This window comes from Dermacentor albipictus, chromosome 3 (genome assembly GCF_038994185.2).
Source record: "Dermacentor albipictus isolate Rhodes 1998 colony chromosome 3, USDA_Dalb.pri_finalv2, whole genome shotgun sequence".
NCBI lineage: Eukaryota > Metazoa > Arthropoda > Arachnida > Ixodida > Ixodidae > Dermacentor > Dermacentor albipictus.
The window spans coordinates 100,547,991-100,575,000 of NC_091823.1; the positions used below are offsets into that span (position 1 = coordinate 100,547,991).

At 40.9% G+C, this 27,010-nt stretch overlaps 1 protein-coding gene across 1 annotated transcript in view; it reads right to left on the bottom strand.

The window, feature by feature from the left end:
- The window catches only part of LOC139057729 (sialin-like), a 37,161-nt gene continuing 10,151 nt past the window's right edge, over window positions 1-27,010 (bottom strand). Inside the window, exons 4-10 of the mRNA XM_070536477.1 lie at window positions 18,551-18,734; window positions 13,424-13,557; window positions 9,973-10,116; window positions 8,655-8,787; window positions 5,713-5,868; window positions 5,174-5,259; window positions 1-4,356 (exon numbers count right to left, since the gene is read on the bottom strand). Coding sequence (XP_070392578.1) covers window positions 4,144-4,356; window positions 5,174-5,259; window positions 5,713-5,868; window positions 8,655-8,787; window positions 9,973-10,116; window positions 13,424-13,557; window positions 18,551-18,734 — 1,050 coding nt within the window. The 3' untranslated portion in view covers window positions 1-4,143. The remainder of the gene's footprint in view (window positions 4,357-5,173; window positions 5,260-5,712; window positions 5,869-8,654; window positions 8,788-9,972; window positions 10,117-13,423; window positions 13,558-18,550; window positions 18,735-27,010) is intronic.

A 27,010-nucleotide genomic window follows, 5' to 3' on the forward strand; every position in this document is an offset into this window, starting at 1 on the left:
ATCGAACTCTTCCGAAATATTTTTGTCAAACACATGTATTTTTAACTTCCTATAGCGAACGCGGTTTGGCATAAAATGGATATAACGAACTTCGCGACGCCAGGCCCTACCTCACTTTAATAGCAGGCGGCAGGCTTCGTTGCACTACAAATCTGTTGTGCGGCGCAGCAAACGTTCAGGACTACCTCGCAGGCGCTGACAGCGCCACAGATGCCACGTCGTCATCGAGAGCCGTAGCCTTTAGATCAAGGCGTCATCAGGGCCTTCAAGGCAGTTTATAAGAGGAGACTGATTGGCACTCTTCTCGAGAAGCTTCGTATGAAGCAAGACTTGAAGATCGACCTGCTAAGAGCAATCCAGATGCTCAAAGCGGCATGGGACAGTGTGAAAGGTGAAACGATTGCCAACTGCTTTCGGCACGCAGGTTTTGTTCCACCAGAAGCCCATGCATCAAGTGACGATGGTGACGATCCCGACGAAGCAGAAGCAGAGCTCCGCGAGCTCGATGAGGCCTGGAACGATTTTTCGCGTTTTGTTGGTGACATGCCCGCTACAATGACTGTAGAAGACTTCGTAGGTGGCGACGACATCTCAGCGACCACGGCTGTACTGAACAGGGCTTGATACGGAATGCGATCAACACCAAGAAGCAGGCCGCGATAACGCAGTTCTTTGTGCGTAAATAAATGAACGTGACCCAACTAAGCATCGTTCGAGTTGCTGTGCCTTCTGTGATTGAATTTTGCTCCTCTTGCAGGTATTTTTTTACGAAATTTTATATTACGAATTATGGATATAGCGAACTAATTTCCGACTTTTTAACTGTTCGTTATAACGAGGTTTCACTATATATATATATATATATACTACAGCAGCCATCAAAAACTGCAGCGAAGTTCTTAAAAAAAACTGCTCAAGGTTGACATTAGACACAGCAATCATTCCGTTGCATCAGGGAACATAATCTTTAAATCAGAGCATACAAAACACAACATGCATCTCCATTTTGTCATATACTTTTTTACAACCTTAAATGTGAGCTGCACAGACAGATACAACAGATCTGTCAGACAAAAGTCATTTTCCATGTAGTAAACTTAAACAGTTTCCTCCTGACTTGGCAGCTGCAGGCTGATTGTACAACTTGGGCACCAATGAGTATGTGCCTCCTGTGCATTCCCAAGCAGGCAAAAACTTGGGCCACTGGGTATGTGAATGTTCCTGGTCAATCCCCTAGAATGGATAAGTGCACAAACATACAAGCAGAAAATGAGGCAGAACAGAAGCAGCCAAGTGTGGAGGAAGAACCCAGTGAGAACCTTTCATCCATAAGGCATCTGAATAATGTCCCAATGTCCATGCACCGTTTTGGCTCGATATAACGAAATGACGACCATACTCGAATAATTTTGTTAAATCGGGAAGTTCGTAAAATCGAGAAAGGGATTGTTCAGTCCTTCGAAATTTAAAATTGTAATATAGCAACACCTAAAAGCTACTGCGGCATTGTATTTGCTGCTAAACCAGGCCTGTGTGTGTGAAAAGGCCGCAAGGCCGGCTCGAATTGTTAGTGCGTAAAACAGAAGGGAAAAAAACACGCCTCAGTGTTCTGGAGAGAAGTGCAAATTTAGTATGTTGTAGTGAAAGAACTCATCATCTTTGCCTGCGTGCACTTCACCAACATTGGGTGCACACACTTCTCATAGCCCACAAGTGCTTGTAATGCATCCTCGGTTCCCTTGTGGGTCCCAGCAAACCGCCTCAAGGGATCAACAACTGCTAAGTCCATTGTTCCATGCATGAGCGCAGCATGCAGCCTCATCAAAATAAAGCTAGGGCCATGACTAGGGTGGCCAGATGTTTTAATGCGATTGCGTTAGAGTGCAGGCTAGGAGAAAAACGCACCTGTGTCAAAATTAGAAAGAAATCACCACTTTTTCACACATTTATTTCAGTAAAAACTTCGTTAAATTATGTTTGGTAGCCAAGTTGGTTTCAGTAATTTGGGTTTATGACAACATTGATCCGTATGGGTACCTACTGGGAAATGGAAATTTTTTTGTTAGATAGGGAAGTTTGTAAAATCAGGTTTCATTAGATCGAGTTTTAAATGTATCAAGGTTATCCCACATGTGCATATACATGTGCATATTTGTCCTCCAATTGAGGCTTTGTCTTTGAGTTTCCTGGTAAGAGAATTGTGTTTTCTCGCATATTCGAATTACAATCCAGAGCTACTATCATGTATGCAGCTCGTATGTACGTCGTATTTTAGAATGTCTTCAAGCAATTTACTTTTAAACACTTCAATTAAATCAATAAGCCATTTGCACTTAGTGGAAGGCCTAGAAGAATAAGGACGATGCCGTGCACTTCCACACACGTGGGTGCATGTGTAATTTGTGCACACAATCTATCAGTTCTTCATGCATGGGTCCTTTGCCCATTGCATCTGTCACACAGGATGTGCTGCGACCATAACTAACATTATGGCAAGCTCTGCGCAAAAGGCACTGGCATACATTCACAAAATGTATGCAGCATGTCCCCATAATGTCCCTTCAGGATATGCAAGGGATGTCCACAGGACGTGGAAAGTGTAGCCAAACTGTAACATGAGGGACGTCCACAGGACGTATTCAACACGTCTCTAGGATACTCATGCCATGACCGTGGATGCCCATAGATACCCATAGGACACCATTGTTGTCACTGAGACGTGAAGTGAGCAAAATGGGACAAGAGTGTATGTTGAGCAAGGAGCATTGAGCTACATAGAAGTGAAGTTTTGGGAGAAGTGAAGTAAAGACATTTCAGTAAACATCAAATAAAGCTTCACTTATCACCAATTCATACATATGTGTTGGATCCACCAATCTTTTTTACAGCGAAGCTGTTATCCTCTTGTTGGTTGGGATTTTTCGTGGGGTGCTCGACCAGAAAACAGTACCACCACCTAGCAGCTGCAGCCACCCAGACAGACCTGGAAAGGCAGCTGGAAAGGGACTCTGTGTTTGAGATGCTATCATGTCTGCAGGTTGTGTGTAAGTTGTACTTTGAGAATTTTCTGACGCATTGAACTTTGAGACATTCAATTAATTAGACAACGCACTTGTGCTAGGTGGAGGGCCTACAAGAATTAGGATGTATGCTGCGCTTCTGCACATGTGCATGCGCACGTGACGAACGTGTGCACGCAGTGTATCTGTGCTTGGTGTGTGGGCGCTCTGCCCATTGCATCTGTCACATGTGTGCTGCAGTCGTAATCGACATTATGGCAAACACTGTCCAAAAACAGTACCGCCACCTAGCAGCCACGGCCTCTCAGACAGACCTCAAGCAGCAGCTGAAAAAGGGCTTTGTCTTTCAGTTTCCGCGTAACATAATTTCGTTTTCTCGTATTTTCATATTACAGCCCAAAGCTATCATGTCTGCAGCTTGTGCGTAAGTTGTACTTAACACATTTTCTGATGCAGTATACTTTTAAACATTCATTTAGTTCAACAAGGCATTTGCGCTTGGCAGAGGGCATAGAAAAATGAAGGTGCATGCTGCACTTTCGTACACGTGTGTGTGCATGACGTAAGTCGCTCGTGGTGGTGGTGCTTGTGCAACCTCGTCTAACGCCAGTTTCGGTGGTGATACTTGTTGAACGCCCACAACAGCTTTGTTGTAAATCCACTTTCACAGGGTGGAATGGAGGCAGACTCTTTCCTTTCTTTCTCATTCTGCACAGGGCCAGTATCAGCGAAAAAGAGACTTCAAATCACTTTATTCGTTACTCCCAAAGAATTTTCTACTGTTTTATCAGCTTCCTCACAGAGTTGTGATCCTATGTTTCCCCCCTTCAGTGCTGAACATAACCTACACAGCGGGTATAATCTGCACCTTGAGTACTATACACACCGAATGAAATGCCACATCAGCTGGTGTTCACATTCTACCTTATGCTGTTATACTTAGCACTCAGTGGTGCTCAGGCTACCTTAATTAGTCGTAACACATGTGTTAGCCATTCCTCAGAGATTGAGAAAGGTCCCAATTTTATCTTTACATGATAAGTGGCAGTGGTGTTAACAGACAAGCTTAAAGGTAGCTTTGAATGATCCTGTAATGTCACAGATAACACTGCACACAGACCAGTCATGTAGTCTCTGCAGTCTTCGAGACAGAGTCGCTGTCTCCTGCTGCCTCATCAGCGGGGACCAGAAGTGAGCACGAGTCATTGATGGAGCTGCATGGCTGGCGTGCCCAAGGCTCGACCTCAGCCTTGCCAAAAAGGAGGAATGCCACTGCCCCAAAGGTGACCACACCGGCAGATGTGAAGAAGACCTTGTTCCACTGTTCAGTGGTTTCCTGCATGCAGTGTTCACATGACATTTAGCTTTCAATCAGGTAGGATTGCAAATATATGTACACAGAGAATTAAAATTGATATGAAGCTTAGAAAGTTTCAGTATGCTACCTCATGTCACATGCAATTAAAGGTGCACAAATATAAACTCTGTGAGTAAGCTCATTTATAATAAGCCTGACTTAATTAACACTGCCCGTGCTGAGCACAAATTACCTTACAGTGCTTTGAAATTTATTTCCAGCAATGGCAACATAATTTCACTGGTCATTTCGGAAAAGCTACATGAATGCCTGAACAAGGGGTCTGCTAATGCTCGGGTTTTATTAATTTAAAGCCACCAGATAAATGCAGCATTCCATGCAGGATCGCAGTGGAAGGTGTCATCCACAGCCAATGCAAGTGAAATGATACGCTTTAAAACTGCCAGTCAAATCCCTGCAATGGCGGTAGAAAATTAAGCACAAAACAATATGCCACAATATAAGCTGATTCAAAATGACCAGATGAAAATGCGAGCCTACTCTTAATCCAGCAGCAGAAAAGAAATCTTGTGCTGTAAAAAAACGAAAACTGATCCAAATCAACCAGTTTAATTCAAATTAGGCTAAGGTGGCATTTTAAATGTAGTGCCTCTCGGTATTATTCACTAAGAAAGCAAGAGCACAGTTTAGGTGGTTGTTAGCCACAACAGGAAGCAAGCTCAAAGACAAATTGCACTATGATTAGTCACCGGTAATATCATACAGTATGGCAATTATACAGTACAGATGATTGCTTCTCACTTATGATAAGTACTGAAAATAAATATCCACTTACACTGCTTTCTGTAAGGTAGCCAACAACAAGAGGTGTAAATATGCCTGCAGTGTTGGAAACACAGTTGACCAGGCCCATGACAGCCCCTAAATAATGACAACAGAAAACCATCGCTACACTTCTATATATCACATGAGACACTGCGCAATACTCTTTAAAAGAAACACACTTAGTTTTCCTCTGTGAATACTCGCATGTAATAGTTTATTTGAGGCTATACTACACTTTCATTTTTCTTCATTAAATGCCTAAACAAGAACCTCGCTCCTGCTTTTATCCTATCAGATGATAAAACCTATTTATCAACAAAAGTGCCTTCCAGCACATGTCAGAAAAGGCACTGCAGTGAGCTGAGGGTCCATGTGAAATTCCACATACTAGCTGCCACTTCTTAGGTAAACCCTAGAGTTCCTACCAGATTTTAAAGCTTAAAGGTTATAAATTCACATTCTTTCCACTTGTTGAGTACACATTCATACTACACGCTAGTCATGGAAAAAAAATAGACAAGGAAACAAAACGGGAAATAAACAACTTACCAGCAAATTCTGCAGCCACATCTACAGGTAGCACACTTTCACTTCCGCACAGTGCACCACCAGATGTGGAGGCAACTAACAGCATCGCAAAAGCAAGCTTCCAGTCGCAGCCCGCAAATGCGACACCAACCAAGCCAATGGCCTGTCCAAGCAATCCTGAACACAAGAGAAGAATGCAGACAAAACTATCCTGGGCATGCAAAAAAACCCAAAATACCAACACAGAGCTTGCCCTGTCAGTGCTTTAAGTGCTGCCACATGCTCCCATCTTTGTGCATAGCTGTATTCAGGAATTTTACAGTCTGAGATACCTAAGCTAAGCTATAGCCGGTGACAAGTCTACAGAATAACAGAAAGGCTTTGGCCCCCGAAGTGTGATACGCCTGCCATTTATCTATTTGCGCTTAAAGAAATGTTGTTGTTGTTGTTGCTGTTGTTGTTGCTGCTGTTGTTGTTGTTGCTGTTGTTGTTGTTGTTGTTGTTGTTGTTGTTGTTGTTTAATGTCACTGGCACAGACAGGAGGAGTGCTAGCTATTCAGCAACAATAAGAACATCAGGTCACGCACGACTGCACACTTGACCAGCCAGGATCCCCAAGTATAGGGACGAAGGAGACAGCTCACAGTACCAAAGGGAATTGTTTGACAAGAGAATAAGGGGAATGATTTCACTGATGTCATGCACATAGCACTTCATTGCCAACATTGACAACTTCATTGCCTTTTATACATGGGTGCATGCCACTGTCATGATGTACTCGGAAAGACTGAATATGAACAAAATGACCCTTTCAATGACATATCACTCGCAGATACCCAAAAAGCTACCCCAGCAGGGCTAGAAGCATTGTTGCAAGGAAGCAAATGGTATATGTACAGACTAATTGGTTTAAAACCAAACCTCGTTATATAATGGAAGAGGTTATAACAAGCTAATGAATATACCAAACAAATGATAATTCCCCTTGAAATTTCCATAGAAACCCACACATTTAAAATCTCGTTATAACAAAGCAGGAAGTTTCAATTTATGGACAGAATAAACATCTTTTTTTATTTTATGAGGAAGATAAAATTTATGATCCCTTTGTGGCAATTAGGCTTAAATCTGCTGACAAAAGCAGCAATGCTTTAACTTCGGCTTGCCCAATGCTAACTGACTGCAACATACTTCCCCCTCACGGTATACAATGTTGGGCATGAATATAGACAACGGTCAAGCAATAAATATACTGAAGTAATTTTGGCTCCCCCTTAGCTATAATTTTTACAGCAAGGTTTTGCTACATCAGGAGTTCATTGACAAACAGAAAGCACAGGGAAATCGCCAGCCTACGCCCACTTTCTGTAACGCTGTTAATGAAGTGAGCAAGAACACTTACTTTTGCAGACAAATACAGTTAAACCTCGATAAAACGAACTTCAATATAACGAAATTATCGATATAACGAAGTATTTAACTTTTCTTAACCTGTTGTCCATAGAACACCGTGTGTTTAGAACCTCAATATAATGAAATTGTTTGTATGCGATTTCAATATAACGAAATTATACTGCCGCCACAAACTAATACCGAGACAATGAACGGAAACTTCCGCAGACGCATATGGTGAAAGGATTGAATTACAAGTGGCTGTATGTAAAGCACCTATGAAATCACACACCGCGCGACTAGAGCAACCTCCGAAGTGGAGCAGCATCATGTTCCGTATAAAGTCCAGCTACGATAAGATCAGACAAGGCATTTGATTCAGTTGGCGCACGTGCGTCTCGGTTTCTGGCACGCATTTTGGCCACGGATGCGCGTGGCTGTAAGTGCAGCCGAGCGCATACGCAGCCATGCACCCTGCTTTAGAGGTAACCTACGCGTTTGAGGCTTTTTGTCCACTGTCTGCAGCATCACTGTCTGTAGATGTTGAAATAAACCGAACTTGAACCTGCCGCGTGTGCAAAGAGGGCGTGCCGAAACCGCATCATGTAATCATCATGGCATCATGTAAGCTATATCTTGTTGCGCGTTTTAATATCGGAGGTTGTGTAATCGCGAGTTTCGGTGACCCGTTGGAGTGAGAGGCAGATGAAGCATTCGCTCTCCGCTGCCGGCGCGTTTCAAGGTGGTGTCGTCCCAGTGCGGATGACACTATCGGCCAAATTTTGGCGGATTGAGCGTGAAAGCGTGGCTGACTTTGCTTGATTTGTACCGCCGATGTGAAGATATGGTCGACGTAGCACGAAACCATATAATTCGTTGCCGACACCCAAACTCATCAAAAGGAATAGTTTTCTCACTCAAATTTGTCTTTTTCGGTTGTCCAATAATTTGGAAAATTCTGTGGCCCCTTTCCGTGTAAGGTAAATGGATCGGTGACTGTACTTATTTGCATAAAAGATCGAATTTCAATACAACGAAGTTTCTATATAACGAAGCAAATTGCCTACTTTACCGACTTCGTTATGTCGAAGTTTACCTGTACAAAATATGCATTAGAATGTGCCAGAACAATGCAAAAGCATGCCAGAAATTGCAGATGAGAGAATAGCCCAACAGCACATGTTCCTCGTTAAGTAAATACATGGCCTTTGTATATCTTGAGTGAATATATTTGTGACAAATGTGCACTATAGTCAGAGGTCTCTTTACAATTATGTATATTATGGGGCTTTATTCCCACAGTAACAATCTGCATATGAAGAAAGTTATGGCGAGGGGCTCCAGATAATTTTTACTACATAGAGTTCTGATCCATTTGTGATGCTAACACATGCACAGATGCATTTTTTTTCATCCCCATTCATTCATTTTTATGTGTTTGCACACTGCCCTCTTCAGTGGCTGAAATAAAAAAAAATGAACTATCTTGAAACACTAGCTAACACTTCTCGCACATATGTTCCAAGAATTAAGACGATGCTATTAGTACTACGAAAATGCAGACAACTTACCAATGCTTTCGAAAACTTTTCTCACATTTGTCACACCAAGAATTTCCTTTCTTCGCAAATGATCAGCTAAGTAGCTGCTTCCAAGGCCCACAAGCACCTGACTTAAGTAGACACTAGCATTCAGAGATCCATCCTGAAATTGAGGTAACAGAGCGAAAAAAGGCCCCACATATTCATCTTACTTATTTCAGGACACACAGCATAATGACAGTGCAGAATCTATGAGTTGGCAGTTGCAGAGAAGAATGGATCTTCCTTAATGTTGGCAAAAAAATGATGGAATGTCACTGACTATACCAATTTCAAACATTATTGACAAAATGTAGGCCCATGTGGGAATGATGGTAAAGAATAATATGATACAATGGCTGCTGCAGTGTCAAATTGTGAGGATAGTATTGCTTCCAAAAGTGACAGCAAATTTAATATAATACTCCTCAAGGTGTGTTTTCCGAAGATACTTACAGAGTTCATTTTTCCCTCTCTTTTCCAAAGCACTTTTCACATCAGGGCACATGCTTTCACATTTTGTAGAAAGAAAAAGAAGGAAAATGATGTCCCACATCCTATTAATCAAGTATACATCATTTTGAAGTATTCCTAATTACTCTAAAATTCTTACCCTCCACAAACATGTCTAAAACTGTACAGTCAAAACGTATGATACTATTCCCAAACACTAAGATCGAGGCTGTATGGTGAATTCTACAGGATTGAAATCACAGTCAAAATTTACTCTCACTCTAGTTCCAATTTTTTGTGTCTTTTTGGATGTTGTTGTTGTTGCTTCTATTTCTGCTATCCCACACTAAACACATTCTCTGCCGATGGATTGTCTGGCACACATCAGTCAACAGCCTTGGCACCCATGATGAGTAAAATGTGCTCATCAGGAAATCATAACATACATTACTGATACTTAGGATAGGTGTCTGCATTTCATACACAATAATACTATTTAGAGAGTATCCTAAACTTATTTTTGAGAACTCAACTTTAGTTTAAAAAGTTTAGTATGTTACAGAATTATTAAGCGCCTAGAAAAAGAGGAAAGTAGAAAAATGTACTACTTGGAAATTTCATAAACATGCACATGCTACAGCATGTAAGCATTGTATATTTTGTGAATCAGCTAACATCACTTAGCAAGTTGTCTTGCAAGCCTGCATGCACGTTCAAGTAATCCAGCTGATGTTACAGAATTGCCACATCCACTTGAGGAGATCTTTAATCAGTCCGTTCCCATTAAAATAGATGACTAGATATATACGTAATTACACAACAGGTGGCTGGGAGGAACTGGAGTAGTTGTACATACACTCTGGATGTTAAAATGCAGCACATCAGCTAAGTAGCTGGGCAGCTCAGTGAGCAGTGTGTAGAAGCTCCATGCACCACAGAACTTGATGAGGGCGCACATCCAGACAGCTCGTGACGTCAGTATGCTCGCCCAAGGCACAGACTAAGACCAAAAGATGAACAATGTCACTCAGTGTCAGTAAGCTACCCATTCTGGACAGCTTTAAAAACAATATATAAGCATCAGATGGCCCCTTTGTCCTTTCAAAGCAGGGCAAACAATGAGGCTACGAATGTGTATGAATAACAAACACTCACTCTCAACATTTATAACAAGTAATACGAACAACAACTGCAGTGTTCCGGATAGTCAACATCAAGGAAACAGAGACAGAAATATTCATAACAATTTCTTCCTGAAGAATACCATACAAAGAATACTTATCCTAAATAACATAAATAAATTATGCAGAATTTTACAGCACAAGATTTCTTTAATGAAATGCATTTTTTACATGTCTTAGTTTCTGAAACAGTCAGATTTTACCCAAATTACAGCACTGTGAGACTGCACATTGGCTGCACAGTTGCATGCAAGAGCTACCTGGCTCCAACAAGAGCAAGTGCAAGCTGAAACTTGCATACCTGCCAACTCTCCCGAATTTTTCGTAAAGTTCATGAATTTGATCTAGTTTTACGATCTATTAATGTTGCATCAATTTTTACAAGAAACAGATTTGTTCACAAGAAAACCTGTAAAGGTGTTGAAGGATGGGGCAGCACCAGATGACAAAAAAAAATGCATACAAGAATTAAATTGTGATGCACGCCTTTTCGTGGCAGCACTACTATAACATATACAAGAGGAGTGTATGCTCCTAGCAAGTTTATGCATTGAAGTTCCTGAAACAGGCGAAATTGGCAAAATAAGTTGCTGAAAAACTCAATGATATGAAAATCATGTGTTACTTATCAGCCTAAGGGTAAATCATCATTTATAAAGTGCGTATGCGTCCCATAAAAGGTATGCGTTCAGTACAAACCTTAAGGAAAACCTTCTTTTTATCTTCTGTCCAAAAAGAAATTCCACTATATTTCCACGCTAAATCTGTATGAATAGTGTGAATGTCACAGCATGTCATATCGTGTCACAAACATACTCTGTTAATGATATGAATCAATAAAAAGACAAAGTAAGCTTATCTTCCTTGACTTCACCAAAAATGCAATAGTGGCCTAAATTTGTAGTGCTTTGAACTGCATACCAAGGTGCACGTAACCATGTACTGAAGGGTTAATGTAACCTTTCTTATGACACTCCTTTCTAGCTCTCTGCTGCTAAAGCAGGAATAACAGGAAAGTACTTGATTAAGTTGTACTATTTATCACAACTTCCTATATATATATATATATTTTTATCATAGAATGTATACTTGATTGCATAACAAATCCAGCACTGCTGCCTGTCTAGCCTTCCCCCTCCTTCCCCACCAGGGCACCATTTTCTTTCTTAGCTTCCCCCCCCCCCCCTCCATGATAAAGAAGGCAACCCTACCTACGAAACCAAACACCCCTTGTTGGAAGAAAGGCCTGACATGCGTTAGCTTCTAAAAAATCTTTCACGGATGTATGCCAACCTGACAACTGATACATCGAAGAAGGCATAAGCTGCATAAGCGAGTACTCTTCGAAAGTACTAGGAATCTGTTTGCTAGCTCATGGCCTCGCTCGTAGGGAGCAAACACTGGCTGAATTGTGACACCATGGCATTAGCTTTCACTGCCGCATCCATGCCAAACTCCCAGCTGGCCTTAATTTGGCAGGAAACCGGTATGATGTGATGTGAGAAAAAAAAATATGGATTACTGGTTAAAAATAACCATGCACATAAACCATAGTCCATTTGAATGAGATATGCACAAGGTAACTTTTATTTTGTAATCATTGAGCATTAGGTTTCAAAGCAAATTCAGGGCTGTGACACATGTTGTGCTGCATTTATATTTGATACTGACTATGGCGTCGCATGCCATTGGTTTTTAATACATTAAGGTGACTGAGTTTACTGGCATTAAACGCATCTGGAAGGAAGAAACAGTAAAATAAAAAGGGTACAAAATTTACTATGACTTACTGACCCTTTTTATTCTTTGAAAGCTTTGGGCAAGGCAAGTGTACAAAGGAACTAACACAGCATGGGCATGCAGTTGATACACCAATTGCACTACAGTGCAAGCGTCCCAAGTTTTGTTTAACAGTTGCAAGTTACTTGCGCAAGGTTCTGTTGCAACAGTTTAAAAGGAAGTGACAGCAGCAAAATGCCACTTCATCTGCTGCACTGTCAGAATGGCAAACTATATTGGGATGCAATGCTGTATCCTGATGTCAACAGCAGCCCAAATTCTTCACAGCATTTGGGGCCCTTTTTTATAACAGCTCAATGCAAGATCTACTGCAGACAACCAATATAATAGACAACTTCGTGAACTAACTAAAGAAGGTAGTTGGGATAGTTGGTGCTGTTGCTTTTGCTGTGACATAGCTTTTAGCTCGATAAAAAATTTGACGGGAAGAGAGAGGGGACCGGGTGGAGCGCTAGTGATGAATCAAAGATGTGCAAGGAGGCCACCACGTACGTGAACAAATGTGCAAACAAATGTCCGAAAAAACCAGCAAAGAACAAAAAACAACGGACAACAAGCCACTACAAGTCACTGACTCGAACATTCCTGTTCAGATGTGAAACCTCTTTCCTTGTGAGTGTCAAAGACATGTGTGCTTATGTATTCATCACCAGTTTCTAATATGCAAGAAGCTTCGGATAATTTCCTGTCAGTCTGCCTGCTGAGCTGCCTGGGCACACGTGCATTAACAAAACATGGCGAGCATTTGCATTTGTAGCAGTGGTCAGCCAAATGGCCAGCTGCAGCTACAGCGCTGACTGGTTTCCTTTATTTTTCCAGTGAAAAATGTTTTTGCACAAGAAAATATGTCACAGAAAAAACTTTGTGAGCTATTTGGGTTGGCCCAAAATCAGACCATATATGTGGTACATGTGGGAGCTCTTTAGCTCTGTCGTCCTATGATATAGCACAAAGAAAATATGTATATAACAGCAGCTAGCTGGTCATATGTGCTAGTGAATGAGCACGTTGATTTCTGAAAATAGCAGCTAAAATAATTTTGCAGCTACAATGGTGTTTGGACACAACAAATTATTTATGCTGCATTAAAAGGTTTGGTAAGAGTGGTCATATCAAAATGTACACTCTTGAATTCAGGAAAGATGGTCACAGTAGAACATGATGGTAAATTATATAAGTTGATGGTGACATAAATAGAAACATCAACAAGGTGATGATGTCTGTGTGTTATGCAGGTCAGTGAGACACAATCTGCAAAATGCTTTTTCTTCATGCGAAGAATAAATTCAAAGCAGCAATAAATACCAGTACGTTAAGATAACATACCTTGTGCACTGAAAATGTTGCACCACGTGATTCTACGATGTGTTTTTTCTCCTCTTGAGAAATGAAGCGATGCTTTTCTGGCCTGTCAGATGCAATAAGAACCCAGAAGACAAACCACACACAGCCTAAGAGACCTGCAAGTCCAAAATGGTGCACATTACCATGTATTACAAGTTTGTCCTACATTCTGTCCTACTCTAGCAAGATATTTAGTTGCATGGAATGTAAAGCATGCATGCACCATGTTGCTACTAAATTCTTTTGAAATACATAGCTTGCTATATACTATCACTAACATAGTGAAACTGCAATCAATTTTTTCCAAGACAAAAATGTATCACAGCAGTACTCTGAATCTATCAGAGGCTAAGAAAGGGCCTCTGAGTTTATTAGTTCATCAGAGAACTCAGTTTCATTCCTTGAGGGAACCTACTGCATAAAGGGCTATCAGCACAAAATAGAAAAGAGATGTGATCATGTTATGATTGTGATCATTGACTGTGATTATGACTGATTATTATTGTGAGCATGATCTGCCATGTGACCATGTAATCCTGCTGAAGAACCACAGTTTTGTTTTATTACAGTCTGATTTAAATGAGTTGTGGTGAACTTCCTAAAACTGAATTGCAATGACTAAATAAGCACTGCTTGAAACATTCCTCAAGTTTAATTCAGTAGCACATATATGCAAATAATACTTGAAGCATGACTCTTTTCATGAACATCATCTTTTCACACGAAGTGAGTGTTAAGGGCTTCGTGTTGGACATATGGTTGCCATCAGTATAACTTGCTATCAACCACAGACAACTTGCTTCTTATCACGACAAACAAGCTGCTGCTTCAAGACTATTGTTCTATTGTCTGCATTTCACCTTGTATTATCTATCCATTGCCACGTACAAAGGTTAGTGTAGTTTTTACACTGACCAGCAAAAGAAACTCCACTGTACTTCCACACAACCTGTGCCAATAATGTGAATGTCACAGTGTGTCACTAACATATCACAGTGAAGCATATAGTACTGCAGCCAAAACACACCAAGCGTAGTATTCACGAGTGATCACTTTCGAGAATATGATCATTTCCACAAGATTTTGTGAGACTTGCAGCAACACACATCAAAGTATACAGTCGACAGTGTTCCTGACATTGTGTGAAGCTTGGCATATTACCAAGAAGGTTGTTGGCTGTGTACGCAGAGTGATGTGAAATCTCGTGGACATGATCGTACCCTGAAAGTGATCGCTCGAGAATGCTGCTCCAGTTTCCAACACTTTCTCAGCTGTTGTCACAGTTTCTAAGTGTTTGATTTATTTATTTATTTGTATGTGCATGATGGTGGTGACTCATTTTGGTTGTAATGAGATTATGTATAAGGATACAGGCAAGTATCAAGATGATATCACTGCAACCACGTTGATGTTCAATATATCTCGCCTATTGCTACCATATAGTACACATGCATACTCTGAGATCAGAGTCAAATAAATTGGGATGCATATTTACCAGCGCTAAAGAACAAGACTCACACATGCAAAAAAAGAAGGACAGAATGAGCACTAGGCTACAAGTAGTGTTCACATGAGAAAAAACTAAAACATAACATATAACATAACTTAACATCTCAAAGCTGCACAGTAAATTACACCATAGTGGGAGGCTCCATATTAATGGTGACCTTCTAGGGTTTTTTAACATGCGGCTATGTCTAAGCACACAAGCACTTTTGCATTTCACCCCCATCAAAATCATGAAAGTGTAGTTGATTACAATTACAATTATCTCCTTCAAAAATATAATTGATTACAGCTACTAACTACTGCACCCCAAAAAGTAATTGAAAAATTGTCCATAGGTGATTTCCTTACATCAATGTTGTTCAACGTGGCCATTACTATTGAGCCATAGAAGCACCATTTCAAATTGTTGGCCAACATGTTGACCTAATTCTGGCATCTTCACTTGTTAGCCAGTTAGAACTAAACGACTGAATGCAATGGATGTCAGCAAATGTGCACATTTTTTGAAAAGGTTGCCAAATCTGTAATGCAATTTAATATAAAGCTGCATATTATGCGACCCTAACAATAGTGTTCAAGTGTTACAATCACTAAAATAGGTGTCATAAGTAATGTATACATCAAACAGTTAGACGCATATAATGGCCAAAAACTTCTGTCCATATCAGAGAAGTCAGACTGCACTAGGCAAAGAATTAAGAAATGAGCAGCAGCTCTTACCACCAATGAAGGCTGCCTGTAAGCAATTCCCAAAGAGAAAGAGAAATTTCTTATCAGAGAAAAGCTCAGAGCTTGGACTTCCATGTGGAGTGTGCAAATCCGTAAGCGTACGTGCCATGCTCATGTAATCGAGGCTTAGCTGCAGGACGCTGATTGTGCAAAGGAGGTAACCCATGTTTGGACAATATAGTTTCTAATAAATTGAAGTGCTCAAAGCTGCGTAACCTTTCATAGCTTGTTTGGTTAAAAATGTAACTGGTTACATGTACTAATTGGTTTCTGAAAAAAGTAATTGAATTACCATGAGTGTTACTGAGTAAACAATGTACCTAATCATGGAATTACAAAATTACAAAAATGCATAATTGATTACGAGTAATTAACAACATGTAATTTGTTACATGTAAGTCTGATCGATATGCAGCAGAAATAAAATATAACAAAACAAAAAAGAAAGGCAAACATCACTGTGCTTGCATGCCACTCATCCAGTGGCTTAGGGAATCAACTTCATCACTCAACTTGATTGCTCTTTTGGTTTTAATAAGGGTGTGTGAATATTCAGAGATCTGAGTAAAAATAGAATACTTTCTTGCTATTCAATTTTCACTTGATTTCATAATTCAATAATCAAAATCATCGAATACTCATTCTTTTCAGATATATAAGGTATAATGACATTTACTGAAGTCTTAAAGAAAAGAACAATGGAAATTAGAGCTGTTCCAAATTATTCTGCTGCCGGCAAGCTGCGACTGCTGTACAGGTGCCCCTCTTCCTGAGTGATCATATGCTGCAGATAACTCCTGCTCTATAATTTTTAGTCATTCATTATGAACGTCCTACTTTTAGGCATTTCTCTCTTTGAATGAACTCAATGTTCTACGTGCAACTGATGATGAACTGTCCCTTGCTATATTAGCGTCATTTTTACGGCGCACCAGATAACTGAAAGCAGTTTCTCGTTTACAACCTCCTCAGTTGATCAAACGTCCATTTGCAAACGGTGTAATATGCATATTTAAATAGGCTTGTAAGTAATCCATGTAAATAATGTCAATATATATAAGCCTTCTTTTTAACCAAAATTATTCCATGCACGCTTTGTATTTCACTTTGTCAGAAAACAAAATATTTCATATTCAATTGGACATTCGGTGGCCATTTTCCTAGAATATTTGTATTTGATTTGGTTTAGAATTGTCGTATTTGAGTACCTTTAGTTTTTAGTAGCAACACATGAATCTTTGTTCTACATTGAAATGACCAAGGAGGCGTACAGTGTCAAGATGCAGAACACACTTACACCTTTGGCAGTGATGAGCCAGGTGTGCTGGACCTGCTAAGGCATGCAGTGCTCAGTTAGCCTGTCATTTAGGTGCCTCCAAGTTTGGCCCAGATAACAACGACCATGCAAGAGGGTTGTTCTGTTAACTGCCTTAGTTTTGTACAGAACAACCCCCATGGCATACTCCTTGGGACAGGCTTTCTTCTTGGTCGTCCTGTTTACAACAGGCACACTCATAGTATGCACAGAAATAACAATATCTATGGGGATACTACACCTCGCTGCTAACATATTTAGAAGGTGGAACAAATTGTAGACAAATAGCATTGCGACAAGTTTTAATTCTAATTGGCCATAAACTGTTATCTCAATCCATGTGGTGGATGAAAGCAGTTAAAGGCGATTCTTCAATTTAGCTTTTATGAATTCAATGCATCACACGTTATGATTCCATCTATATTTATGGTTGATACTTCGAGTATACGTGAGTCTGATTAAAAATAAATAAACTGCAGCTCCCCCCCCCCCCTTCTCTGGCATGTCATGCTTGAATTTCAGATGCAGAAAACAAGTGTCAAAGAAAATAAGAAATACCATGAACCATGCTTCTTGGGAGCTATATGATATTTGGTCACACTGGCTGCACTACTATCCCACACCTCTCTGCACTTGCCACATTAGGCTAGAGAAATATCACATAGCAGAAGAGCCACAGGAGCCAATGCATATCTTGTCCCTTGCATAACACTGGCTGCACTACTATCCCACACCTCTCTGCACTTGCCACATTAGGCTAGAGAAATATCACATAGCAGAAGAGCCACAGGAGCCAATGCATATCTTGTCCCTTGCATAACAATGTTGGCATTATAGCTGATAAATGTAGATGAAAGTTAAAAGCTCAGAAATTCTAAATAGTCATCTATGGATTAACCAAAATTGTTTTTGTATGCTGTAGCTAGGGCATGACCTAAGAACAGAATCTATAAGATTGCGAAAGGTGCTCAGGTTGTGGTACTGAATAAAAATGGTTAACCACATTCGCAAAAGAAAAGGGGGGGGGGGGGGGTGCTAATGCCAAAGCCAAATATATGTCACAGTGATAAAAACAAATATGTGACTTTGTCTGAGTTACATGTGGAACAGGACTCATAGACTTTCAGTGCATGCAGAAGATGCACTTTGTGAGGATCCTTTCTTTAATTCTTCTGTTCGGTGTAGTGGCGTAAATTCTTTGCATGGCTTGGCTAAGAACGTATGCAGTCTCTCAGCGTGTTTCCTTAGCGTCTCGTGAGTCCCATTGATTGATTGATTGAAGGTGAGCTTTCAACTAGTTTTCCTCCTTAACCGGTAACCAGTAATTATCTGCCACACATCAAAAAGAAGACAAACAAAAAATTAACATGGATAGGACTCCAAGAAGTCAGGCACCAACCTGGCTTGATATAACATTCACCCTTAGCATTGCTTCAATTAGCAGCTGTTACATGCATGTCCAAGGTATTCATTCAGATAGTTGTGTTGGCATGTTAGCTTCACAGCCATACAACTTATCACCAACAGTAAAAACAGTTCACAGATGGCACACACACCTGTGAGGTAGAATACTGAAGGCCAGCCACCAGCAAAGCCATACTGGCACAGCACAGCAGAAATAGGTAGTGTCACAGCAGTACCAAGAATGCTGCCTAGCGTGCTGACGGCAAGAAGGAAGCTACGTTCCTGCACCGGTGACCAGCGAGCCATGATGGCAAATGTAGATGGAAAGGTCACGCCCTGTAAGCAGAAATATAGGGAAAAAGTTAAGAAATAACGCAAAGGAAGGAAACAGCACTTGGCAGCACATGAGTTGGATGCAACGCTGTGTATGACAACAGGTATGAATAGAACATGATTTGTTCGTGCTTTGTTGTGCTATTCTATGCACATTATAAATACGAGGGCAAATCAGAAAGTCTTTGCCCCTATCTTTTTTAAGCCAAATTACGGGCTGCAAATGCGAAGCCAACATATTCATTCCCAGCGGTGTACCTTTCTTGGACTGGCCCAGTCTTATCTGCTAATAGCTCCACAGCACGGGGCTGCTGTCAGTTGTTGAAGATGGCAGTTTGGCAGTTGTGCATCACATGTCCACAGCATATGAACAACAAAGCGTGAATAGTTTTCTATGGAGCAAGGGATGAATGCCTATTGAAATCCAAAGGGAAATGCAGCCCGCGTATGTGAAAAGGCTGAAGAAGTTCATGGCAGGACAGCAATTCACGTGCAATGATGAAGCCAAGACAGCAGTCCGATGGTGGTTCCACAGTCAATCGGACGAATTCTACCACAGCGGCATCTCAAATTTAGTACTGCAATGGGACAAATGTATGGAACAGTGTGGGGACTATGTGGAAGAATAGTGTAAGGTACGTAGAATAGTACGTATATTTGTAATTACCTGTATGCACTTTACTTTGGCTAATAAAAGATAGGGGCAATGACTTTCTGATCTGCCCTCGTATATTGTCACGTAGTGACTGTGCAGAACAATGTAGCAAAACTGTAAATCATAAAATAAACTCTGCATTTGGTGAACCTATGCCCACAAAAACAAATGAAATGCAAAGCTGTGGGGAGATTCGTTTTCCATGGACGTAATAGTGTGATTCGTTTTCTAAGGAGGCTATATATGGGGAAAAATGTCTCGCTTTGAGAAGTCTGCTGAAGAAGTTCCTGGCAAGACAGCAATTCGCAGGCAATGATGAAGCCAAGACAGCAGTCCAACAGGGGTTCCACAGTCAGCTGGACGAATTCCACCACAGGGGCATCTCAAATCTAGTGCTGCGATGGGAAAAATGTCTGAACTGGTCTAGGGACTATGTGGAAAAATAGGGTAAAGTGCATAGAACAGTACATTATATTTGAAGTTACCTCTATTTACTTTACATCCACTAATAAAAAATAGGGGCAAAGGCTTTCTGATTCGCCCTTGTAGAAAACCTTATAATCATATAACAAAGACGTACATATCATCACCTCTTTACATGCTAAGATATTTTATAAAAGGTCCATACCTTCAATTCCACTTTGAGTGCTTGATGAAAAATAGAATAGTACTGGTTCATTTCATTTAATTTTATTACCTTAAAGACCCCACATAAGGGGTCGGGCACACAAGGAAAACTAATTCATCCAAGTAAAACAAAATAATGAAATGCAAGTGATACATATACAAGAATGCCCGTGGTATTGCTGGCATGAATTACACATACTTCACAGTATATTACAATGTAACAATGCAGTCACTAATGCAGCTCCCCAGGAATTCGTGTGCACTTGTCCACCAAATATGACTGTTTACTTTACCCTCTCCTAGGGGGGGGCCCATGTTCACATTTTCTCTGGTTTCTCAACACAAAGTTCACTGCTGTGTGTAACTGAATGTATCCACAACTTTGCACAGCATATTCAATTTTATTCATCTGTGCTGTTGTTCATGCACAGCTCCTTCATCAAGGCACTGGTCCACATGCATTCATTTGCTGGTCAGCGCCACTCCCTACTGCAATGGTTCCCCACATTTTGTATGTGCATTTGCAGAGGGATTTGTAACTTCTGAGAATTCATGCTGCCTTTGCAAATGGCTTTTCCTCGCTGTGTGCATGAGCAACTGCGGCGTGCTTTAGTCCCGAGGCATGGCAGTGCCTTCTCTTCACGAATGCACGAGATAGGTCGAAACTTGTTTTGTAGAGCATGGATTGATGAAGAGTAGGCTCAGCATGCTTCTGCAGGAGAATCTTCTGAATTGTTAGCTTGTAAGCAACTATGGTGCGGGAGAATTTACGAGCTCTATCTGACAGACTGGAAGAAGCGAGAAGGTCAGATGCCATGAGCGGGATTAAAAATACTTATGAGTGGGAAGTGCAAGTTATAAATTATGGAGAAAGAGATGGATGACCTTATTAATTGCACAATTCCTTGGGAATAAAAAGTACAAACAAATGTATTTAAGATAGGCAAGCTTTACCTATATGTGGCCCCACCATACCAAGAAGATTGTGCTTTCCACAGTAACACAATCACATATTTTTCTTAACTCTTAAAACTCCTGAGCCTCAGCTATATGCACCAATACAGTATTGCCAAAGTCAATGAGCCCATGTCACCAAGGCTGAGCTGCCTTTGCTTGCCAGGAATGAACCACACACAATAACCAAATTCGTGACAGCTGTCAGAGACGAAAAGAAACTACTCTTTTCTATTTCGTATGTATTCAGGTCTAGCACCACGTGATTTAAAGAAGGCAGCATACATAAAGTATCCACACATAAACACTTTGTCAACCAACATGTTGTATGACAGTGACTGTACAGAGAAAGACTATACCAGTGGGCCAGTACATAGTGAGGAAATTGTGAATTGCTCAAAACTTTCACAGAAAACAGCACCAAGCAAAATGTTTGTGTTGAAACAATGAGTGCAGAGGGATATGTGTTTGTTTCTTTCAGGATTTACAGTTGTATTAGTATTGTGAGTCAAGACAGTACAGTGTTGAAACCTTTACATGTTTTGAGAAAAAGCAGCCAAATAGGCTATACCTCCTTTTCTGTTTTGGGCAAACACAAATAAGTCATTCATACAATCTACTATTCCTTAAAGTGAATATTGAATGTAAAAAGAAATTTGGATAAAAAAAAAGAACCAGAAAATTAAAGAATTGCAGCTCTAATCTCAACATGCGGCTTTCTTGATCCTACTGCCCAACGTATCATATCATAAGAAGCCAACAAACAAGGACACCAATGACAACATAGGGGAAATTACTTATACTTACTAATTCAATTAAAGAAATGATAAATTATTGGCAATGAAAGTGGAAGAAAAAGCAACTTGCCGCAGGTGGGCAACGCTCCCACATCTTCGCATTACGCCTGCGATACTCGAGAGAGAGAGAGAGAGTAAACTTTGTAAAGAAGAGCACACGAGCGTAGGTAGCTGTTCTGCGATACTCGACATAATGCAAAGAGGTGGGATCGTTCCCCACCTGTGGCAAGTCACTTTTTTCGTCCGCTTTCATTGCCATTAATTTACCATTCCTTCAATTCAATCAGTAAGTACAAGTAATTTTCCCTATGTTGTCCTCGGTGTCTTTGCTTGTTGGCTTCTTATGATATGATTATTAAAAATCGGGCCCCTCGGTTAACCTCTTTTCTTCTCGGTTATTGACTAATGTGATGAATGACATCCCTGTAAATATGAGCCAGCCAGTGGTCGATCTAAATACGTGTGAATGATGCAGCAGTGCATTGTTAAAAAAAAAAACACACAGTTTCGCCACAAGGGCGAAGCAATGAATGCAATAGCAAACACATTAGAATGTTATACAAAGGAAGGCTGGCAGCTTTAGGAGCGATATGAATTGTAGTAAACATGAGCTTGCTAAGTAAGCAGGTGTGCTGCGGCATAGCGAGACCAATATGAAGAGAGACTGGATGGCCATGATAAGGCGCGTGTGAAATGGTAGTGTTGAGAAGTGACTCCTGTGGCCAGCGCATGCAGGTGCGAAGGCTATCTATGTTCTGTGTTGCCAATCCGGGCCACATTGCATGTGTGCTGCACGTCGAAGAATGAGCAGATAAGATAGCCTTGTCTATGCGGTGCGAGGGGAGATAGCACACCTAAAGGTCGGACTGGAGCAGTGGTCTTACGTTGAACCACGTACACTTCGAGCTATTCCCATGCACATGAGAATTACGGAGCGACAGGCTAACGGCACACAAGCTGGCCATCGTGCATGGCCAGTCATTTGCAGGCGCTGTGTCATGATGCTTTCTTGGTGGCTGCCTGTGTGCACAGTGACAGCTGCGATCATGCGATTGTAGCAGGCATGATTGCATATACAACCGTGTGCAATGCATGAAATTGTGTTTACTTTGCAATTGCAGCCATGTGGACATACAAAGCATTGCTGAAGGCACACTTGCGTTTGCCTTGTAACGTCAATACAGTGGTTCATGCGCAACCAGGAAGATTTGTGTCTGCGCACGTGCGGTTTAAACCACACATGAAAATGCAATAAATGTTCTCTATTTCCCCGCACATTGTCACGTCATAGTGTGTGATGCAGTTACATTGGTAAGACATGCAGTGAAAGGGGTGTCCTAAGGTAATCATGCTATTATTGTGCTGTTACGTAAGCAGTGAGCATCACATGAAGTCGCAGTTTTGGCTGAAAGGTGAAGCATAATTTGCGACAGCAAATTAGTGGACAGCTACACGAAGCAAGGATAGCAGTTTTATCGGCCATATAAAGTTTTAAACATAGGCATATTACCTAAATTAACAAGCATGGTGTCAGTGCACACAGCAAACATGAACACATCACACTCGATGACCGCTGACACTCACTGTCAAAACACTGGCGTGAGGAAACATGGAAGCAGCAGTGAGTGAAATGACCTTCATGCTGTCTATCGCTTCAAAGGGAAGTGAGCGCCGAGAACACACAGCACGCACAAAGCTATGAGTCGTTGACGCACTTAGACTCTGTCCTTAACGCAGACCGCTATCGAGATACAGCCACGTGACTGTGTGTAACCACCACATGCGCAGTTGCAGCTGGAGCAGAAGGCTGCTCCCCTCACTCCACTCCACTCCCCGGTGGCTCGCAACGCTGGGTGCCTTACGTGCGATGGGAGATGGAGCGCTTCCTCCCTGCTCCCTTTTCGCGCAGGCGAGGTTAGCCGCAATTGTCGGTGCCCCTCGCACACTTTCACTTGCACATACAGCGTAGGGCAGGCGGAAACGGTGATATCGCCTGTGGACTTTATACAAAAAATCACAGCCCAGGCGATGGCAGAAATGTGCATGGATATTATTGCTATCACAATAATAAGTATCACAATTATAAGTTGACGAATATGGCTGCATGCATTTGTTAGCAGTTCTGAGGTTGTGAGATTACAATAAGCCTATGTCGAACTGAAACCCTGTAACAGCAACTTAACTGATAGCATATAAAATTAGTCCCAGCTTCCCCTATAGCTGTGCCCATGTTGAAAGAAGCCTGGTATTGCCCATGCATGGCTCATGCTCAATGGTTATTAGTAGCCCTGCTCATTGTTGATCAAGAACGTCGCATGAACAGCTGTTCTTGAACTTCAATATCACGAACAGCACAGCTGTTCTCAGCAGTGTTGCTATGACAACTGCAAAGAAAAGAACTATTTCATTAATGCACAAAACTAGCTTCCATGCATAACACAAGTATGTGTACATGTGGAATTCCTTTCCCCTAGCTGTGTCATCCATGTGCTATTCATTTCACAATGTAACTAGGAGTGACAGGCCACAGCTGTTGACTCACCACTTGTTACGTGCTGAGAGCCATTCCAGTGCAGCTACAAGGCTAAGTAGAATTCTAGTTAATAATTATTACACATAGAAAAGTCAGTGATAGAAGGCATAAGTAAAAGAGTGAAAAACAAAGAACAAATTGTGCATCCTTTTATATAATATTCTTCTTGTTGTGTGTGCCTTTCATCTCCACTCCATGAGACTTTCTTTATAGTACCTTTCCATTTGAAACAATGAGCATAGATACTGGTGTATAAACCAACCATGCACTCTCCCCATGCAGCCTGGCTCCTCAAATGGCAACAAACAGTTTCTGCAGCTAGCTGGCTTACACATACTGTTGTCGTATTAAGAATAACACACAGAAAATAAATAAATAATGCAAAAAAAATGTCTTCACACATTGTGCTAGTCCTTCATATGTTCCCACAATTGAATATTCCAGCGCTCTGTGCCCTCCACCACTGAACATCATAAGCCTCTGGTCATATGCACTGACTAAGGGAGTCGGCTCCGGGGCCCGAGTCTCCGGGAGAAGGGAGGGGGGTGCAGAACCCGCTGGACACGCCGAAGCCTACCCCTCCTCCCAAGTGTCATTACCAGAGTTCAGTCACCCACATCACATCATATGTGGTTCCTTTTGAGTTGCCCCTACCTGTTCACTTAAAATGTTATTGCAGTTCAAAGCTTACTGCATCATCGTTGGTGCGGATGTGCATGGCTTTTAATTCATACTTTTGCATTATTTCTGCAACTCCTGACAATAGGATGACAAGTGCATTAGAAGCACCAGCAACAGCTACCTTATCCGCATTTTCTCACTTCAACATTTTTCAAAATTTCCAATGTAAACACCATGCACAGACACAATACAGTTAAATATATACACGGGACAAAGTTGATTATATTTTTTTAAGAGGAGGTAGCCAACTAACAGTTATTTCTAATGGTATGGATAGCTTATGCCTAGAGAATGAATATGTTGCTGTGTGCTCACCTCGTTTCAAATTGCTCTGAGCGCTTTTTTGACCATGAAAAAAAAAAAGTCTAATAATTTACAACATTTATTAGGGATGGAAACATCGCCACTTGCATGCATAGGTTATCAATATATATAGTTCCCTCAGTAACTGAAATGAGGCCAAGTCAGATTCACTCGAAATCAGAATCAATAGCAGTCAAGCGCAGCAGCACTTATACTCAGATATACAGTAAAAAGAAAGAAAAAGAAAGAAGAGAGAAAAATATTTAAAAAGAAAAAGAAGAAAAAATACAGGCTGCAGTTCCACCAGAAAGGCAAAACACTATTACTGATAGCAAAGTACTAAGACAATTATACGTAGGAAGATTACACCACCGAAAGGTGCCAGATTCTTGGTGGTGCAAGAGGACTCAGGCCGTAAATTGAACTGTCTCCTACTATGAGGTCTTGTAAGTACTCATATAAGGCCGTCACTACAGTGAACAATTTTTCAAGGTCACAAGAAGTTTCTTTAAGTGCAGCAGTTATGAAAGGTAATATATATACCTATATGGTGTTCAAAAAGCTGGTCAGGCCCCAGCTTAAGTGAAGTGCCCATGTAAGTGGCCTCTTTACTATGGCTCAAGCATGTAATGGTAAAAATGAGTTCACTTATGCAAAACTAATGGTATGCTATGCATATATTCTTCAGTGTAAGAGAGAAAACACTTGTTAGCTTCATTAGCATTTATGTTTACCAGGGGATATCAGAATAAGAGTGACAGGCCCCATGTCAGATTTTTATTGAGAACTCTTATTATTTGAATATATGTCTTAACTGAGCCATGACCTGCTTCAATTCTCACAAATATGTTACCATATATAAAGTTCTAAAGACCATATCGATGATAATTGAACAATCGCTTATGTCTACTGCTGTTATAAACTTACACCATCAAAAATTATTATTTTATATAAAATCCTCTATTTTAACAACCTGAGATATTCACCAGTGAAAGATCTCGCAAATACAATTTATCCGTGATGCTGGAGTCGTGGCTTCCTGCGTAAAGCTTACAGGAAGGAATATGATGTGTCCTGTAACTTATCAATGCGCATCAATTATATCAATGCATGCCTTTTCCTGTTTCCCAAGTGCACCAGCATGCCAAACCCCATGAGATAAGTTCGCAGAAGAGTGTGTCAAGGAAAAAAAGAAAGGTTTTTGTGCCGTCAGATAACATTGTCAAGCACCCTCCTGCTGCGCTTTCTGCTAAAAGTGCTATCACCATTGACACAAAGGTGGAGATATATTGTCCAGAGGCATTGCGGCATGTACATTGCACATCCAATCAAGTTTCAACAGATTTCTTTTAAGTTCACAAAAAGATGTCTTACACTACGTCATAAACTGCTGCAAGAAGCTAGTTCTAAAGTGTTCTCCTGGATGCTAGGCAAGATGGCTGGACTGTGACTTCATGCAAAAGCCTCCCAATATTACTTTTGAAAATATTTGATCTTACATAACATCACATAAACCAAACTCAGCTAGTTAGGCAGAGATTGTGACACTGGTGCGATTCGAAGTCACTATGAAAAATTTTGGTGTACAGCATACTCGGAAAGCAGCTGAATATTGCACTCGATTGGCACTGCCAGCTCAACACCCATAAATGACCAGAAGTGAAAAATGGGTCTGTTGATATCTAAGCGTGACTAATAAAGCAAAGGCATAAGAAGAAACAAGACCTAG